The sequence below is a fragment of the Schistocerca serialis genome, chromosome 4 (assembly GCF_023864345.2).
Source record: "Schistocerca serialis cubense isolate TAMUIC-IGC-003099 chromosome 4, iqSchSeri2.2, whole genome shotgun sequence".
Classification (NCBI taxonomy): domain Eukaryota; kingdom Metazoa; phylum Arthropoda; class Insecta; order Orthoptera; family Acrididae; genus Schistocerca; species Schistocerca serialis.
In genome coordinates, this window is record NC_064641.1 from 562,151,922 (window position 1) to 562,173,380 (window position 21,459).

Sequence of the window (21,459 nt, forward strand, 5' to 3'; positions counted from 1 at the left end):
TAACAAGCAATCAAGTTTGAAGGAATATACGTCAATGGCAGTACCTTAATGGTGATGATAAGGAAAGAGCTGATGAAGTGGATGAAGACAATGCATTAATGTGAGGAATTTGATAAAAGCACTGAAAGACCAAAATCAAAATAAGACACCTGGAGCAGATGACATCCCTTTACAATAATCAAGATGCATGGGAGAATGAGCCATGACAAAATTATGACATTGCAGTGCCTGTGTTATTCCGAATTATGCATACAAGCATGTTGAAGGAATTTTGCATACTTTTGAACAACACAGGCACTGCAATATCTTATTTATTCACTGACATGGACAAGTGACTTTCAAGTAAAATGTCTCCCTTGTATGGAAATATATGGAAGGGATGTATGAGTAAAGATCGTAATTACATCATTGACAACATATGGAAGTTTGCGTTTGGCTGTGAGTCGAGCTATGATAGCCTAATGGTAAGGTGATCACTCACAATAAGCCAGAAATCCAGGTTCAAGTCTCTGTTCGGCACAAATTTTCATTGTCGTCATTCCATTATACAGCTGATGGTTGTCCATATTCGCAATTGTGAATACATTTCATGACAAAACTGTTCCACTTGGTTTATAGGATATATGAGACAGTCAAAATACCCTCAGACTTTAAGAAGAACGTAATACATTAAATCCAAATAAGGCAGGTGTTGACAGCAATCTAAGTAGTGACCGAGAAAAATAAAACAAGTTATCTCCATGAAAATAGAATAATTGGTAGAAGGCAAACTGCCAGAAAATCAGTCTTGGATCCACAGAAATGTAGGCACATGCAAGACAATACAGATTCTACATCTTACCTTAGAAGATAGAATGGAAAAAAAGCAAACCTACACTTATAGCTTTTGTAGACTTAGAGAAAGCTTTTCACATAATCAATGGATTGCATTCTATAAAAATTCTGATGGTATCTGAATAAAAAGTGGGGAGCATAAGGTTATCTACAACCTGCACAGAAACTGGACTGCAATTACAAAAATTAAAGGACATGAAAACGCAGGAGTTGAGATGGGGTAAGACAGAGCTGTAGCCTCTTCCCACTGTTATTTAAATTGTACATTGAGCAAGCACTAAAGGAAACCAAGGAGAAATTTGGAAAAGGGATGTATGTTCACAGATAAGAAAAACAAACTTTGAAGCTTCCCAAAGCCATTGTCATTCTGTCACAAATGGCACAGGGTGTGGAACAGCAAATGTTATAATTGGACAGTGTCTTGAAGAAAGGTTATAAGATGAATGTAAGTAAAACAATTCAGATGGTTCTGTGGGAATTAGATTAGGAAACAGGTTTGCAATATAGGCAGCAAAATATTTCAAAGTATTACAGAAATAAAAAGGACACAAAATGTAACCTGCAAATAGTAAGAAAAGCTTTCCTGGGAAAAAGAAATATATTAACATTTATTATAAATGTAATGTATGGTAAAGTCTCTTCAAAAGTATTTGTTTGGAATGTAGTCATATATGGGAGTACATGGATGATAAACAACAGACAAAAAGAGGACAGATGCTTTCAAACTGTGGTGCTAGAGAAGAATGTTGAAAGAGGTACTGAACTGTATTGAGAAAAAAAGCACTTAATGGCACAACTTGACTGAAAAACAAATTGATTAATAGGACACATTCAGAGGTATCTATGTATAGTCAAAATTAATACAGCATAAACAGATAGTTATGTTCAAATGGAGGTAGGTGCAGAAGTCAAGAGGCTTGCATCAAACCACTCCTCAGGCAGCTGTCTGAAAAATGCTAACATAATACCACAGCATACGTGGAGGAAAATGATATCTAGTGCAGTTTAGCAATGCCAAACATCCAACAAGATTTGGTAGTTGTCATGAGAACATAACTGTTCTAGATTCGGATAAATGTTCTCTCACCTTATGCAGATTTCATTTGTCACTCATACAGTATGTAAAAAGAAACACTGTAAAGCCTCTTCTTTCTCCTCAGCAACAACGAAGTGTTTTGCTTCATTGGGTCTTTCGGCACTTTGATTTTAATTAGAAACATTTAGTGAGGAACTGCATTCTTGAACTCTTAAGCTGATTTGGTGAGTTTATAGTAGCTAATGTCTCCATCAAAACATCTTTAAGTTTTTCAGTTTGCTAAAGAAAATGTCCTCCATTCAGGGAGAATCTCCACGTGTCTTGTACAACAAAGATTCAGTACATGCTCATTCACCTACTCGGCATGTTATTCACGCCTGAATGAAATACTTTCAAAAAGATGTCTGTATCTTTCTAACAGTGAAACAAAATCAACACCACTTCTTCCCGCAGCACACCATGTCAATTCACTAAAATCTGGAGTATGTGATGTGACGAAGAGGATAGTAAGTACTTTTTCCCCATGAGCCATTTCCAATTTACCCAAATCACACTTGTTTAATTATGGACAATTATTCCAGACGATTTCTTGTACAGGTGACTGATGGCATGTTTTCGATTTTCACATGAGTTGACAATTTGATTTCTATGTGCAACCTAATCATATTATAGTGCTGTAAGCAGTAGTCTCCCTTGCGTGTGCTTACTGACTGGCCTCAAATTAGGAGTCTAAATATTGTCCGTAAAACAGTAATAAAAACCTGATAATATACTATCAAAGGATGACAGTTGGAATAAAGAGCCTGGAGATGCATAGAGGCGCTAGTAACTAACGATGAACCAGAGTTCAAGATTAAATCAGACCAGTAATGAGATGTCAAATGATAAAACAATATTACTACATTACAATCTTACTATTTAAAAACCATACATGAAAGAAATCAATTCACTGTAAACATGTATCATCTATACTCAGCCAGTTGAACGAACCAGGCCCATCCATTTAAGACCAAACAATAAACAGTGTAGGCCTACTATTAGTTAGGTACTTCATAGTTCCATTATAATAAGGAAAATTATCAAGTTAAATAAAAGTTAAGTCACAGTTCTCCATAGCAAAATTTTTATAAATGAAACGGTCACCAGAGTACCAAGTAATAAGCAAAATCCTTAAAACAGTCCTCCCAAGTACTAAAATTGACAATATAAGCATAACCTACAGTTTTAAATAATTCACTAAGTGCCAGGAGACAACAATGATGGCTGGCTGAGGGTCAGAGTAATAAATGCTGCTTTAGAATAATGTGCTTCTCAAGTGTTTCTGAGAAATTGGGCTCAAAGTTTTAAAAGTCTGTTGAATGCAACATATTCATGAGCATATCACACATACATTCTACATTATTAGAAGCAAGTACAGGTCAGTGTGATACACACACGACTAAGATATTGATGATAAATGTTCATTTTATCACGATTACTTATTGTACTTCAATTAAACCATACACTGGATATACCACGATGATGATGATGATGATGATTATGATTGTAACTGTTGTTTCTTCTTCTTCTTCTTCTTCTTCTTCTTCTTCATAAAGCAATATGATTCACTGCAATAATACAAGTGTTTGGAGGAAGATTAGGAGAGGGGGAAAAAGTATGACCCAGTAGTAGCAAGGGCAGACTTTTAGCCTGGTGCCTTAGCTAATTGTTCTAATGCCACAGCTCAATAGCTGGCACTCTTGTATGGTATTCAACAGACCCATAAAACTTAACATTGATTTCTTGAAAACAGTTGAGAAGTGCATCTTATTAGAACAGCATATGTTATATCTGAGCAACTGCTACATCCACACAAAAGATGAACAAAGATTGATGGCTCATTGGGTGTATATTTCCATCATCACCCATGAAAGCTCTGACTAAAAAAAAGACCAGAAGTATATGTACAAAAAAAACCTCATGTAAATAAAGCATATAATGACAAGAAGTAAACACAGTCTTAATGGACAACATGAAATGAATAACTGGCAATATATGGTTAAAATTTCAAAGATACAGAAAAGAATAAGTCACAGGTACACATGCTAGAACATCAATTAGAGAGTACAGTCCAAGATTCTAAAATACCTTAATGGCACTGCATTATTATCGAAGACAGAACACTGAGAAAACACTACATTATAATTGGAATAATAACATATATTGCATGAAACAAATGGTTTGAGTAAATGGAGGTGAAACACGCACAGAACAACCATCAAAATTATGAAATGAAGTGTGCAAGAGTACACACAAAATTACAAGACAAAAATAAATCATCTTCAATAAGCATCATAGCAGTTGGGTGGAACACAGTCTCGTGTAATAGTTGTAGTAATAGTAGTAGTAGTAGTGGTAGAAGTATTAGTGGTGGTGGTAGTAGAACAGCCTCAGTTTGCAGTTACAGTTTTATTTCATGATCCATTTCTCCAGTTGTCTCTTGCGCACTGGTGTAGGGTCACCTTGCATGGTGTTGCAGCCGTAGGGAGTGTTCACAAGATTTCAGCTGATAACCTGCTGTGATCTCTGAAATTAATAAGTAACCATCAATCAGAAGTATATTATGGTGCATCTGAACTGATCACGAACTAAAAGCTTTATACATGGAGAAGAACAAAAGAGGCCAAAACGTTAATGGAGTGAGTGGTAGACAGAAAAGCCAGGTGATACACAAATGTAGTGTAAATGGAGTAGTAGATATCAGGCCAGAGCTGCACAGCAGATTTTCAAGTAATGTCTTGGGAGTCTGTTTGGGCTGAACATATAGACGCAGTTCAAATGATGGGATAATTACACAGGTCCCTATTGTGTCCTGCAGAGGAAGGCTAGTGAATGTTGGAAGGATGATTGTGTGGTCATTCAGCAGCAGCAGTCTTGCCCGTATGGAGACCTAGCAACGGCAGTATACTAGCTGACAGTGACAAATGTACTGTTAAACAACTGCCGCCATTACGTCATTTACTCCCAGTAATGGAAAAAGATTTCATGCTCCCCCCCCCCCCCCCGCCATCCCCCCACTATATGTCTGTGTATCAGAAATCATGAAAACAACATATACCACACTATAAGTTGATAAAAACTCTACATTTCCAAAATCTTTGGGTACTGTACAGCAAATGGCTACAGTAAAACACTTAGACAGAATCTCAATGTTTCAGAACCAAAGATCCATTTCTCGAGCGGTAAGTAGAAAAACTGAGTGTGCAATGGCAGAAAGGAGAAATGTACAAGTCAAAACTTTGGCAAAGTCATGAGGGAAGACATATCACATCAGAGATTTACAGATATTCCTTTTTATTGTCCTTAGAATTAGACAGAATAAACCTTATGTGGCATACCTTGCCTTTTTTTCTTTCATTTTTTGGCCCACATGATTAATATTTGTTTTACTTGTAAATATGACTATGAAAACAGATTATTAACAGTTTATGGGACAAAAGAGCATCAGTTATTTGATAACTGCGTAAATGGAATCAACAACCTGAGGGCTGACCTACACTGAATGTTTAACTTTTGGATTTTGTCTTGTTTCTGTAAGGAAACAAGAATTTCGAAAAGTAACGAATATGAGAAGGTGGTCCAGGAAAGCAAAGGCTGATAGAGGAAAGAGACCGTACAGGAAAACATCACTGAAACAAACTATAACAACCAAGACCAGAGTTCCAATAAGAACACTTTTTACACACACAGCTTCTCACTATTTTAGTTTGTTGTCAGAAACAAACAAATACTCTCTAAACTTATGATCACTCTCTGCAACTTTCTACACAGATTACCAGCACTGGATATGGATTATCTGCAAACACTAATGCAGACAATGAAGGACTTATATGTGAACAGTTAAATGAGTGATGAACAAATAAAGTTGAAATCATACTGTACTTCAAGTAAAATTACAGACACTTGGTGGCCTTTCAAGTTCATCTGATAGAGAAACTTGAAAATGTGGCATGCTCTGACAGAAACAAGGTGATATGAGATTAAGTTGCAGCCTTTCTGGAACTCTTAATACACGCAGGATACAAGAAAACAATGGAAATCTCAAAAGGGTGGCTTTAACATAAGTGAAAATTGGATTATGATAAATGCAAGTCGAGCACATCATAATCCAATTTACTTACTCGTTCATCTCAGACCGAAAGATATATAATCTCACAGGAAAATAAAAGATAGTGTAAACTTTTCTTTCAAGTCTCAATCACCAAGAAATTGACATTTACTAAATACAAATCATCTGTTAATACTATATGTAGTTGGGTACTTAAATGGGTAAAATCCTGCCACATTGAAAAGAAAGCTTATAGAAAATTAAATTATACTCTTTTCAAAAACTATAAATAAGCAATTAAATTTCATTAAGAACTGTTATATATACACATGTCTTATTCAAATTAAGGAACAAAATGGATCATTCAAATGTGTGAGGAATTATATTCACACCTTGTGAGCACAGTGCTTATAAATGAACAATGCTTTTCACAAATATCTTAGAAGGCAACAGCTTCTAAGAAACAGTCATTTCACTAAACAGCTGCAATCAAAAAATAAAAAATTTTAATCATGTAAATGATAATTAAGAACTTATTAATCAACACGACAGACATTTACATGGCTTGCAGTTCAAAGTCCAGTTTCTTTTATCACTTCAGTCTCACAATCCCTCGATGAGGCACAATGAAGGCAACAATCCCTATTTGGTAGAACTCTGATGTCTAGTCACATAATAAACTTTCACACTTCAGGATTTTTGCCAAAATTTCCCAGAACTGCTGCGAATTCCTTTGCCTTTGAAAGGTTTTTTCCCTTTGTCTCCTGTCTGCGATGCCGTTTCACGGGTATCTGTTGCCATCGCCTCATCAGTGTCTTGAGTTTGAGTCTTCAATGTTTTTTTGATATTGACAATCTGGAAAAAAGGAAAGAAATTACAATACCACATGTAATAAGTGCCAAATGAGGCATTTGTACTACAGTTGTCAAGCACAATGCTGCAGTTTGCATTGAGAGGAAGTAAGAAGTAACTACAGTAAAAATAATGGAGATCACACAAATTGCTTATTTTGTCAGGTACAAATATGCACATAAACTGGATTCCTTCCTACAATGAAGCATTCCCGTAATGCAAATGTAGTAGAGACATAGATGCTATGGAGGGGGCAAAATAAAAAATGTGGTGTCTTGTAAGACAAAGAAAGGATTGTGCACCAAGTGACCAAAGCTGACATGCTACTTTTACTGTAACTGATTTGTTGTTGAATTATGAACATATTGTTTTTGTGTAGTTATTTTTTAGTAACTAGCAGCTATTTTCCAAATGAAACAAACACACATAAAGAAATCTGAGGTTGCAAGTATAATTAGAGAGAAAGATCACTGCAGAAGCAGATTCCATACTGGTTGTCTACATTGTTGGCGACAAGTCATTGGAATTAAGACACTTGTCAAATATTTTAAGTGCACCATCCTAAATGACTGAAGATGAAATCATCAACAGTATCTAGATGTCAGAAAAGCAGAAGACCCAAAATTCACAGAAGGAATCCTTAGAAAGTGTAACATCTACAAATCAGATCACTTAAAAACCCATGATCCTCGACCACTATTGACACTCTATATGTTTCCCTTAGCAGAACAAGATTAATACAGTTATAAAAAGCTGTTCAAATAATATCCACAGAATTTTAGGAGTGTTTAGTTGCTGTCAGATGTGCTCATCATACTCCAGAAATTCTAAACTGATTGAAAATATCATAAAAATCTAGTGGAGCTAACCCCCATATACATGTTGTGCGATAATCATGAAAGTAAATTTAAAACTAATTTGAGTTCATACACAGGAGGTATTAACATCTGTAACTATTCTCAAATGAAGTAAGAAGAAAGCTAATGACACAAGACATCGCTCTGTTACCTAAGGTCACCATTCGCACAGACAGCCACAGACAACCACAGCCAACAATGTAGCTGTTGAGACTTATTTTTCTGTTTCTGTGTACAGATTTTCTTTATTTTGTATTTTAGGCAGAGAAAAGGTCATGAAGTGGTAGGAAAGAGGACTAAAGTTGTAAGGTCATTACTTCATGCAAGGCCAACTCCGTACTGCAAGCTAAAAATAAATGTGTCAATGGATTTGGTACTAAATCGCAAACCTCATGCTGCCACAGACATGGTGTGCATGTGTATAATGTGGAATCAACAATATCGTCCCATTCCACGCATAACTTATCACTCTGAGCTAGGTATTTGTGCTGTGTTATGCATAAGACTCATTGGGAGATAGCATGTACGAGGACACATATAGGTGTATATGAAATTTATCCAGACTCATATCACCAGGAGCCCATCATTGTCCCAAATTGAGCTTATAAGCCCGAAGTGTAATAAAGACACTTATTTCCCTATGAACTGCAACCTTTTCGTTTACTCGTTGACTTCATTTTTGTTCACTGACTGTGATATTTTATGGGAGCTCTTCTTCACATTCTCACATGTATATTAAAACACAGTCAATAAAGTATTCATACTAAAACACAACATTTTTGACAACTATTGATGCTTCAAGCTGTGACAAATTGAAGGCTAGATATGCGAAAATCTACTACTGCAAAATCTGGTGCCAACTATCAATGTTCTTACGAATGCATTCGTGAGCTGTGGAAGAGTCAAATCTCCACCTTCTGGCAAGAGAATACTGCTGTGTGGTTCACACAATTCCAAAGCCAGTTTGTGTTAACCCATATAATTTTGGACAAAACCAAATATAGTTATGTTGTTGTTACTCTCAATGAGTACATGGCCATATAAGTCCAAGATATTTTTGCCTTACCACCAAGTGACGACATACACAATGCCAATAAAAAAAGCTGTGACCAGTTGTTCATCTTCGTCTAAAGCCCAATGACTGGAAAAGTCACTCCGCACAGGAATCGTGCCCCTTCCCAATTGCTCTGTTCATAGGCCTTAGGTAGCAATGCTGTCAATGAAAACATTCTCTAAAACACTTACTGCCTGATCCACAGAAAATACTCACTGTATGCACAGGTGACCTCAAGGTCCTAGCACACCCGTGAACCATGCTGCTGAGATATATCTGTCCACTTGTGTCGTAGTCCTATTTCCATTATCAGACAGTTCTCTGGCCTCACTTCAAGTACAAATCACTGAGCTTACCACACACACTGTCACTCTTCATATATAACATTCCAGCTGCTTGTCATAATGCCAACACTCACCAAAGAAACACCACCATTTTCCTTCAGCTGAAAGGATGTGTTGGTGCCATAGATGGTTTGGCTCAGAAGCTCACCAATGCCATTCCCCATGAGAGATGGGTAACGGACCCCCAAGTTGTTAATAATGGCAACTGACTTCCCAGATAGCAGCTGTCAACTGTCTCACTGAACTTTCAGCAAAATTGCATTTTCTAGTACAACATATTGGTGTACCCATTTTCTCAACTACCTCTCCACTGCAGTGACAACCGTTGCCTCCATGCTACTGATGGTTCTCCAATCAATACATATGGTTGTTTGACACATTATGTGGCAATTCGCCGTGGCGGATGTACTATACCCTATCCTAAGAGCAGATTTTTTTTCTTTCTTTCTTTCTTTCTTCATTTTATGGTCTGCTACAGCATCTTCTGGGCCGTCACCTTCTTGATACATCCACTAACTTATTAGCATGGGAGAATTTATGCCACATAGGTAACACTGTCGAATGCATGATCACTGGAGATTTTCCAGAAGTAGAACTCACTAGATAGCTCCTGGAGATCACTCAGATGATACCCAACACTATCAGCTGTACAGCACGGAACAGTGTACTATATTGTCATGTAGAAGAAGGTGTAATTAGATGAATGACGAACACTAACTTCACTTAACGAAGGTTTATTCAGCACTTGCATATACAAGAGCGCAGAGCGAACTGCCTCTGGTCAGAACACATACGGTATATATACAGTTATATAATATTCCAGTACAATGATTCTTGGCATTTGTGGATACTTCTAGAATGTACTCGAACTGAATATAGAAATTAAAATTTTACAGTTCAGGTGAATATTGAACTAACAACCCTCCATGCAACAGCCTAGTATCATAACCACTACACCACGGTGACTGTGCTACTCAGCTTCTTCTGCGACACTGATCCCTCCTTAAGAGAACAGTCTCAGTCTTCTGTCCTAGTCCGGAAACGAGTCATCAGTTCTGCATACTCAAACTCCCGATGACTCATGTTCGCCCTGACTGTGATCTTCTTAGAACTTCCTTTGCCACTACGCTCTTCGACACCTTTGCGCACTATGCCTGTCGCTGGAGCATCCACTCCGGTCTCACCCACACCTATTAGGGGCTATCTACATGGGTGCCACCCAGCCACAGCCAGGGCCACCCGACACGGCGGCCACTGCTGGAAGTTCTGATGCTCCAGGATGACAAGCAGCCACTCCTTGGCATATGTGGGATGGTAAAATCTCACGTATGAGTAGTGTGATCCCTGTGTTGTCACCGACTCAGTCACATGGATACTTCACAACCCCACCACACAGACTGGCTACACATGTTGGTGACCTAGTGGGGTTGAGGGGGGGGGGGGAGCTACAGTGGGGAAGGAAGAAGGGAAGGAAGGGCAAGAGGAATCCATACTATAGACACTAGGGAGGGAATTCTTCCCCAAATGACTCACACTAGAACATGAAATTTAGAAGTAGGGGTCAAACTCCAATGCGGGGGACCAAACCGCCACAAAGGATGAAAGCAAACAGGCAAGATGAACAAAACTTCAAGAAATACAGAGAACCAATGGACAGCCACGTCAACATAAACCAGAACATCGAGAGAGTGGAAGGAGGGGGCAGCATAGAAGGAGCAAGGATGGGGTGGGAGGGGCACGGTGAAGGAAATGCAGCCAGGGAAGGAAGAATGAGCTGAAATTGCTCGGGATCCCATGTGCACTACACATGAACTCACACCCCTGGAGGGTATAGCATGTGGAGGTGTGTGTGTGTGTGTGGGAGGGGGGGGGGGGGATGGAGAACAGAAAAGGAGAGGAGGAGGGAAGGGGAAAGGATAGGTGGGTGCACTGGCAGAGGGTGCCACACAACGAAGGTGGGAGTCATGAAAAGGGAGGAGGCAACAGTACACAGGTAGCAGAAACTGTCAGGTGGAGGGTGCGGGGACAGCAGGTTGAGGTCGGGATAATATTGGTAACAGATAATGTGTTGTAAGGATAACTCCCATCTGTGCAGTTCAGAAAAGCTGGTGGTGGAGGGGAGGATATAGATGGCCCAGATTGTGAAGCAGTCATTGAAACCTAGCATTCTGTGTTAAACTAAATGTTGTGACACTGAGTGGTCTTCTCTGCTCTTGGTCGAAGTCTGGCAGTTGTCATTCATCCCGGTGGACAGCTGGTTGACAGTCATCCCGATATAAAAATTTGTACAACATTTACAGCAGAGCTGCCATACAACATGACTACTTTCACAGGTGGTCCAGCCTTTGATGTGGTAAGATCGGATTGGGTAGGTCTTGCACCTGGGTCTTCCACAGGGATACAATCCCTTTGGCGAGGGGTTGGGTTTGGGAGTGATATAGGGATGGACTAGGATGTTGCAGAGATTGTGTGGATGATGAAACATCACTTTAGGAGAGGTGGGAGGGACCTTGCATAGGATGTCCCACATTTTAGTGCATGATGATGAACAGTCAAAGCCCTGACGAAGTATGTGGTTCAGTTGTTCCAGTCCAGGTTGATACTGGGTGACAAAGGAGGCACTCTTTTGTAGTTGGCTCTTTGGTGTGGTGGTAGGATTGAAGGTGTGTGGGGATAGTGGTTGTCTGTAAAGGAGCTGGGAAAAGGGTTTTTGTCACTGCAGATATGTTGTCCCTGGGTGGCCAGGCAATATGGGATTGATTTTTTGATGCAGAAGGGATGGCAGCTGTCCAAGTACAGTTGCTGTTGGTGGCTGGAGGGTTTAATGTGGACAGAGGTGTGGATGGTGCCACCACAGAGGAGATGGTCAACATCTAAGAAGGTGACACACTGCATTGAAGAGGATCAGATGAAGTGGAAGGGAGAAATGGTGTTGCTACTGTGAATGAACTGAGTGCAGTTTATGAAGATATCATCAATGAACCTGAACCAGACCAGAGCATTTTTATGGGATTTGCAAATGACATTGAGGCCATAGTGGTGTGCAAGGATGGCAGAAACTATGGGGACTTAGCAAAGAATGACATTAAGATTGGACTGGAGATTAATACGGAGAAGACTAAAATGTTAATGATAGAAATATCCAGCGAAGCCCCTAATAGCACCCCATCGCAGGTACGAACAAGGAAAATGCCCGAGCAGAAAATTTTAAATACCAACATCCCTTGATTCAACAGGCATACAAACAAGAAATTATTCAGCTTATTGTCAACAAGTCTAAAAATTATTTCAGTCTCAAGCAGATAAAGTCATCAAAAAATCTGCAAATTAAGACCAAACTTTAAGCCCATAATGCAGTGAGGAGAACCAGTGTTATTATTGAAGAAACTTGTCCAATAGAAACACAAGGTTGGCACCTGGTGTACAGGGTCAGTGCTCTTGGAATGTATGTATTTATCTATCGATTCTCCCCTCCACCATCAGCTTTTCTGAACTGCACAGATGAGAGTTACACTTATAACATATTCTCCACTCCTGAAATTATCCTAGCCTCAACCTATGGTTACCTACTGTTCACACAACCTCCACCCAACAGTTTCCACTACCTCTATCCTATCACCTCCTTCCAATTCATGTCCTTTTACCCTCAACTCTACACTGCTCTCTGCTGATGCATCCAACGTTCCTTTCCCCTTCTCTGCTCCTTTCCCTTTCCACTCTCCACCCTCACCCCCTACCTCCTCTCTCCATCACAGCCTCCCAACAGCAGGCCTGGCAGCCTTGTCTTGCCACCATCTAATCCCTAAACATTACGGCAGGAAACACTCGCTTCTCTTCCTCTTCCTGTAGTCTGACAGTTGCATTTAGTTTGGAGAACACAGATAGATGTCAAGTCTGCTTGCCTGTGTGAATGTGCGCTTCCTTGCTGACGAAGGCTTTGGAAAAAAGCTGAACGTGTAATAGTCTTTTCATTGTGCCCGCCTGCAACTTAACGTTTCAACCTTATGGTGAGAAGCAATATATCCTTTTCACAATATTGTTGTATGTATGTATGTATGGATGGATGGATGGATGGATGGATGGATGTATCGTTTATTTTCTCCACGAGTATATTTCCAGGATTATGAAAAGTTTGACGTCATCTGACTTCCATTTTTCACTTGTTAACAATGTGGAAAATGAGCTACAGTTAGAACTTTTACGCACAGTCAGGCACTTATATGGTAAGTTTCATAACAAAATTAGTTGGTTGGTTGGTTTGTGGGGGTTGAAGGGACCAGACAACAAAATTAGTATTTTAGAATTTTGTAAAAATGTTCCTTAACATAAATTTACATGACTACAAGCACATAACTATGATTATGTCCACGCTTGTATGGGTAACTTTTTCTCGACAATATGTTGTTGTTGTTGTTGTTGTTGTTGTCTTCAGTCCTGAGACTGGTTTGATGCAGCTCTCCATGCTACTCTATCCTGTGCAAGCTTCTTCATCTCCCAGTACCTACTGCAACTTACATCCTTCTGAATCTGCTTAGTGTATTCATCTCTTGGTCTCCCTCTATGATTTTTACCCTCCCCGCTGCCCTCCAATGCTAAATTTGTGATCCCTTGATGCCTCAAAACATGTCCTACCAACCGATCCCTTCTTCTAGTCAAGTTGTGCCACAAACTTCTCTTCTCCCCAATCCTATTCAATACTTCCTCATTAGTTACGTGATCTACCCACCTTATCTTCAGCATTCTTCTGTAGCACCACATTTCGAAAGCTTCTATTCTCTTCTTGTCCAAACTGGTTATCGTCCATGTTTCACTTCCATACATGGCTACACTCCATACAAATACTTTCAGAAACGACTTCCTGACACTTAAATCTATACTCGATGTTAACAAATTTCTCTTCTTCAGAAACTATTTCCTTGCCATTGCCAGTCTACATTTTATATCCTCTCTACTTCGACCATCATCAGTTATTTTACTCCCTAAATAGCAAAACTCCTTTACTACTTTAAGTGTCTCATTTCCTAATCTAATCCCCTTAGCATCACCCGATTTAATTTGACTACATTCCATTATCCTCGTTTTGCTTTTGTTGATGTTCATCTTATATCCTCCTTTCAAGACACTGTCCATTCCTTTCAACTGCTGTTCCAAGTCCTTTGCTGTCTCTGACAGAATTACAATGTCATCAGCGAACCTCAAAGTTTTTATTTCTTCTCCATGGATTTTAATACCTACTCCGAATTTTTCTTTTGTTTCCTTTACTGCTTGCTCAATATACAGATTGAATAACATCGGGGAGAGGCTACTACCCTGTCTCACTCCTTTCCCAACCACTGCTTCCCTTTCATGCCCATCGACTCTTATAACTGCCATCTGGTTTCTGTACAAATTGTAAATAGCCTCTCGCTCCCTGTATTTTACCCCTGCCACCTTCAGAATTTGAAAGAGAGTATTCCAGTTAACGTTGTCAAAAGCTTTCTCTAAGTCTACAAATGCTAGAAACATAGGTTTGCCTTTTCTTAATCTTTCTTCTAAGATAAGTCGTAAGGTTAGTATTGCCTCACGTGTTCCAACATTTTTACGGAATCCAAACTGATCTTCCCCGAGATCCGCTTCTACCAGTTTTTCCATTCGTCTGTAAAGAATTCGCGTTAGTATTTTGCAGCTGTGACCTATTAAACTGATAGTTCGGTAATTTTCACATCTGTCAACACCTGCTTTCTTTGGGACTGGAATTATTATATTCTTCTTGAAGTCTGCTCACCAGATGGTAGAGTTTTGTCATGACTGGCTCTCCCAAGGCCATCAGTAGTTCTAATGGAATGTTGTCTACTCCCGGGGCCTTGTTTCGACTCAGGTCTTTCAGTGCTCTGTCAAACTCTTCACGCAGTATCTTATCTCCCATTTCATCTTCATCTACATCCTCTTCCATTTCCATAATATTGTCCTCAAGTACATCGCCCTTGTATAAACCCTCTATATACTCCTTCCACCTTTCTGCCTTCCCTTCTTTGCTTAGAACTGGGTTGCCATCTGAGCTCTTGATATTCATACAAGTGGTTCTCTTCTCTCCAAAGGTCTCTTTAATTTTCCTGTAGGCAGTATCTATCTTACCCCTAGTGAGACAAGCCTCTACATCCTTACATTTGTCCTCTAGCCATCCCTGCTTAGCCATTTTGCACTTCCTGTCGATCTCATTTTTGAGACGTTTGTATTCCTTTTTGCCTGCTTCATTTACTGCATTTTTATATTTTCTCCTTTCATCAATTAAATTCAATATTTCTTCTGTTACCCAAGGATTTCTATTAGCCCTCGTCTTTTTACCTACTTGATCCTCTGCTGCCTTCACTACTTCATCCCTCAGAGTTACCCATTCTTCTACTGTATTTCTTTCCCCCATTCTTGTCAATTGTTCCCTTATGCTCTCCCTGAAACTCTGTACAACCTCTGGTTCTTTCAGTTTATCCAGGTCCCATCTCCTTAAATTCCCACCTTTTTGCAGTTTCTTCAGTTTCAATCTGCAGTTCATAACCAATAGATTGTGGTCAGAATCCACATCTACCCCTGGAAATGTCTTACAATTTAAAACCTGGTTCCTAAATCTCTGTCTTACCATTATGTAATCTATCTGATACCTTTTAGTATCTCCAGGATTCTTTCAGGTATACAACCTTCTTTCATGATTCTTGAACCAAGTGTTAGCTATGATTAAGTTATGCTCTGTGCAAAATTCTACAAGGCGGCTTCCTCTTTCATTTCTTCCCCCCAATCCATATTCACCTACTATGTTTCCTTCTCTCCCTTTTCCTACTGACGAATTTCAGTCACCCATGACTATTAAATTTTCGTCTCCCTTCACTACCTGAATAATTTCTTTTATCTCGTCATACATTTCATCAATTTCTTCATCATCTGCAGAGCTAGTTGGCATATAAACTTGTACTACTGTAGTAGGCATGGGCTTTGTGTCTATCTTGGCCACAATAATGCATTCACTATGCTGTTTGTAGTAGCTAACCCGCACTCCTATTTTTTTTATTCATTATTAAACCTACTCCTGCATTACCCCTATTTGATTTTGTATTTATAACCCTGTAATCACCTGACCAAAAGTCTTGTTCCTCCTGCCACCGAACTTCACTAATTCCCACTATATCTAACTTTAACCTATCCATTTCCATTTTTAAATTTTCTAACCTACCTGCCCGATTAAGGGATCTGACATTCCACGCTCCGATCCGTAGAATGCCAGTTTTCTTTCTCCTGATAACGGGGTCCTCTTGAGTAGTCCCCGCCCGGAGATCCGAATGGGGGACTATTTTACCTCCGGAATATTTTACCCAAGAGGACGCCATCATCATTTAATCATACAGTAATACAGTAATAAGACAATAATAAGAATGAAAACCACCCATGGAAGCTCACTGACAGACTTCAACTTACTATCTTATTTTCGAATCCGCAGTTCTCAGAAAGTGATACCTAACATTCAGGCTTCAGTGAATAGCAAAATAATTAATATTAATTGACATCCAGTATTTTATGTTTAACATTTGAATAAAATGATCTTGAAATAGAGGTTTATGCCAATTTTAATTTTGTCCTAAAAGGTAAATCATAAGGCTGCATCAGTTGTAAGAAATATCATGTTTCATCGGTGCCCCATGTTCTTTGCTGCATCAGAATATTAAGAGAGATGTAATTTTCACTTTACTGTCATTTCTCATTAACACAACAGCCTTATAAAGCGAATTTCCCATGAACTGCATTAATGAGCCACCATGAAGCCACCCACAAATCTCCTTAGAACACAAAAAGACAAGAGAAAAAGAGAGAAGGTCATGACTTCAACGGATGCTGTGATAAACGCCTAACAAGTTGGCTTATGTAAAGAGATACCTCTTTTCTTGCTTTGGCATAGGCTACGTATGTTTAAGATGACCTGTATATCCACTTATTATACAAGATTGTGTTGTTGTAAAAGAAGATGACTACAAAAGTTTGAAGTTCAGTTGCTAAGGTCATTCTAGTAGCTTGGAGGGAAATTAATGCTCTCTCTCTGCACCCACCCACATACAAGGAGACAAAGTTCTATCGAGACTGTTGTAGCACTGTTGAATGGAACTGACTAGAGGTCCATTCAGTAAGCATTAAGAAAAGTGAACAAAACAAATAAAGCCACTAACGTCAAACATCGGATGGTTGCAGATCTCTCAGGAAATGGAACACTGAGGCCATACCGAAAAATCACTCAGGTTCCTCTCCACTGTGAGCCAGCTCATTGAGTAGATTGGTGAACACACCTGCTACAGAAAATGATTCAGTGTTAATAATAAATGCTGTTCTGCTCAGTTGTTTTCGCAAAACATGTTATTAACACAAGGGCCATTGCTCAGATATTAAAGAACCAGGAGGAATAGATGTTGAGACTGATACTGTTGAGTACAGCTGATTTAATGTCTCAGCAATTCATTTTCTGGGATCTGTAGGATATTGATTCACTCTCAGAACAAAACAAATCAGTCACAATACAGTTTATCAAATGTAAGCTGTAGCTTTCTTAAGTTCAAAACCACAACAGACCTTCCCTTTCCTACAATGAAAGATATGTGAACATAATCAAGTGAATAATGTCCAACACACATCATCAGGGATTCGTTAGCTCTTGCCGATAGTCCATTAGAGAACATAAATAGGGGGAAGAATGCAATTCATCTATAGTTTTTGCATTCTGAAATTGATAGCAGTCGGAACTATGCAGAAAATTTAAGTTTATATTGAAAGGATAGGCACAGGGGAAATTAAGGGAGTATTTGATGAGTAAACAAGGAACTCAAAACCACTGAGACAGAAATTGAAGATGCATGTGTTATTGTTTGGGTAAGATTCAGTATCAGGGGTCAGCATAAAATAACTGGATCCTTCTATCGCCTGCCAGATCCGTCTCCTAATGTACCGTATTTACTCGAATCTAAGCTGCACCTGAAAAATGGGACTCGAAATCAAGAAAATAATTTTCCTGAATCTAAGCCGCACCTGAAATTTGAGACTCGAAATTCAAGGTGAGAAAAATGTTTTAGGCCGCACCTCCAAATCGAAACAAAGTTGGTCCATTGTAATATGAGACACAGTTTAGGCCGAATGAATGACGATACAGCTATAGTAGTTTGGTTCGAGTCGTTAGCTTAGCAGTTGAGCTTTACCAGGTGGCCATTGCTATGAGTCAGGCGCTCCGTCCGTATTTATACGGGTACCCTTCCTTTTTCACGTGCTTCGTCTGGTTTGAATCGATTGCTTATTTTTCTTTGATCTGATAAGTGCCGTTCTCTTTTTTATAGGTGTTTACGTCACTCTAAGCTGAAAATGCATAACTGTACTGTGTCATACATTGTTTGTCGCATTCTGATAGTGAGTGTTTACGGCATGTCGCCGCTCGCGGCATGGCTTGCTTCTATGCTCGCTACCGCGGCTTTAAAAAAAAAAGAGGAATCACCTCATTAGCGAAACAATGGCACGAGACTACTACTTGTTGTTACTTACAGTGCTGCTTTAAAGAATGAATGACGATATGCTCAACAAGAACCAAATAATAGACTGCGTATGATAGATGTTCTGAACGAGAGTTTAGCGAAAATTTTTCTCATTTTGAAAATATTTGGATGCCTCGTTAGTACATTACATTCTGCACAGAAATTAGAGTCATCTTAGATTTAAAAATCTAGTCAATTGCCGTGCTTTATTTCTGACTGTATCACTATTAGGCATAAGAATAATACGAATATAAACATGACATGATATCCAGAATGAGATTTTCACTCTGCAGCGGAGTGTGCGCTGATATGAAACTTCCTGGCAGATTACAACTGTGTGCCCGACCGAGACTCGAACTCAGGACCTTTGCCTTTCGCGGGCAAGTGCTCTACAATCTGAGCTACCGAAGCACGACTCACGCTCGGTCCTCACAGCTTTACTTCTGCCAGTATCTCATCTCGTACCTTCCAAACTTTACAGAAGCTCTCCTGCGAACCTTGCAGAACTAGCACTCCTGAAAGAAAGGATACTGCGGAGACATGGCTTAGCCACAGCCTGGGGGATGTTTCCAGAATGAGATTTTCACTCTGCAGCGGAGTGAGCGCTGATATGAAACTTCCTGGAAGATTACAACTGTGTGCCCGACCGAGACTCGAACTCGGGACCTTTGCCTTTCGCGGGCAAGTGCTCTACCATCTGAGCTACCGAGGAAGTTTCATATCAGCGCACACTCCACTGCAGAGTGAAAATCTCATTCTGGAAACATCCCCCAGGCTGTGGCTAAGCCATGTCTCCACAGTATCCTTTCTTTCAGGAGTGCTAGTTCTGCAAGGTTCGCAGGAGAGCTTCTGTAAAGTTTGGAAGTTAGGAGATGAGATGAGTACGTGTGGCGTGCACACGGGGGTTTTTTAGGTTAGAGGGACCCCCCCTTGGGCGAAACGATAAAATACCTGACGGCTTACCAGAGAGGACATTATCATCGTTGATAAAGAATGTCCGTCCTCAGAGACCAAAAACAGGAAAAGTTAACGTAATATTGGTAAACTGCAGGAGTATCCAGGGCAAGGTTCCTGAATTAGTATCTCTTATTGAAGGAAATAGTGCGCATATAGTATTAGGAACGGAAAGTTGGTTAAAACCGGAAGTGAACAGTAACGAAATCCTAGACACAGAATGGAATATATACCGCAAGGATAGGATAAACGCCAATGGTGGAGGAGTATTTATAGCAGTAAAGAATTCAATAATATCCAGTGAAGTTATTAGCGAATGCGAATGTGAAATAATCTGGGTTAAGTTAAGTATCAAAGGTGGGTCAGATATGATAGTCGGATGCTTCTATAGACCACCTGCATCAGCAACCGTAGTAGTTGAGCGCCTCAGAGAGAACCTGCAGAACGTCGTGAAGAAGTTTCGTGATCATACTATTGTAATAGGGGGAGACTTCAATCTACCAGGTATAGAATGGGATAGTCACACAATCAGAACTGGAGCCAGGGACAGAGAATCTTGTGACATTATCCTGACTGCCTTGTCCGAGAATTACTTCGAGCAGATAGTTAGAGAACCAACTCGTGAAGCTAACGTTTTAGACCTCATAGCAACAAATAGACCGGAACTTTTCGACTCCGTGAATGTAGAAGAGGGTATCAGTGATCATAAGTCAGTGGTTGCATCAATGACTACAAGTGTAATAAGAAATGCCAAGAAAGGAAGGAAAATATATTTGCTTAACAAGAGTGATAGGGCACAAATCGCAGAATATCTGAGTGACCACCATCAAACGTTCATTTCTGAGGAAGAGGATGTGGAACAAAAATGGAAAAAATTCAGAAACATCGTCCAGTACGCCTTAGATAAGTTCGTACCGACTAAGGTCCAAAGCGAGGGGAAAGATCCACCGTGGTATAACAATCATGTACGAAAGGTACTACGGAAACAAAGAAAGCTTCATCATAGGTTTAAGAGTAGTCGAATCATAGCTGATAAGGAAAAGCTGAACGAAGCGAAAAAGAGCGTAAAGAGAGCAATGAGAGAAGCATTCAACGAATTCGAACATAAAACATTGGCAAACAATCTAAACAAGAACCCTAAAAAGTTTTGGTCATATGTAAAATCGGTAAGCGGATCTAAATCCCCTATTCAGTCACTCGTTGACCACGATGGAACCGAAACAGAGGACGACCGAAGAAAGGTAGAAATACTGAATTCAGTGTTCCGAAACTGTTTCACTGCGGAAAATCGTAACACGGTCCCTGATTTCAGCCGTCGCACGGACGCCAAAATGGAAAATATTGAAATAAACGATATCGGAATTGAAAAACAACTGCTATCACTTAGTAGCGGAAAAGCATCCGGACCAGACGAGATACCCTTAAGATTCTACAGTGATTATGCTAAAGAACTTGCCCCCTTTCTATCAGCAATTTATCGTAGATCGCTGGAAGAACGTAAAGTACCTAGCGACTGGAAGAAAGCGCAGGTCGTTCCCATTTTCAAGAAGGGTCATAAATCAGATGCGAATAATTATAGGCCTATTTCGCTTATGTCAATCTGTTGTAGAATAATGGAACATGTTTTGTGTTCTCGTATTATGACGTTCTTAGATAATACAAATCTCCTTCATCATAACCAACATGGATTCCGCAAACAGAGATCATGTGAAACTCAGCTCGCCCTATTTGCCCAAGAAATTCACAGTGCCGTAGACACTGGCGAGCAGATTGATGCCGTATTCCTGGACTTCAGGAAGGCATTTGATACGGTTCCGCACTTACGTTTAGTGAAAAAAATACGAGCTTACGGAATATCGGACCAGGTTTGTGATTGGATTCAGGATTTCCTAGAAGAAAGAACACAACATG

General features: G+C 39.6%; 1 protein-coding gene across 2 annotated transcripts in view; it reads right to left on the reverse strand.

The window, feature by feature from the left end:
- Nucleotides 1–3,960: 3,960 nt before the first annotated feature.
- The window catches only part of LOC126475301 (COP9 signalosome complex subunit 7a), a 39,124-nt gene continuing 21,625 nt past the window's right edge, over nucleotides 3,961–21,459 (reverse strand). Inside the window, exons 6-7 of one of the 2 annotated variants that reach the window (XR_007586691.1) lie at nucleotides 6,518–6,812; nucleotides 3,961–4,435 (exon numbers count right to left, since the gene is read on the reverse strand). Coding sequence is in view for 1 of the 2 variants with exons in the window: in XM_050103065.1 (XP_049959022.1) it covers nucleotides 6,648–6,812 (165 nt within the window). In the remaining variant the exon portion in view is untranslated. Of the gene's footprint in view, nucleotides 4,436–6,320; nucleotides 6,813–21,459 lie in introns of those variants that run through there. The other variant, XM_050103065.1, reaches the window with a different exon arrangement.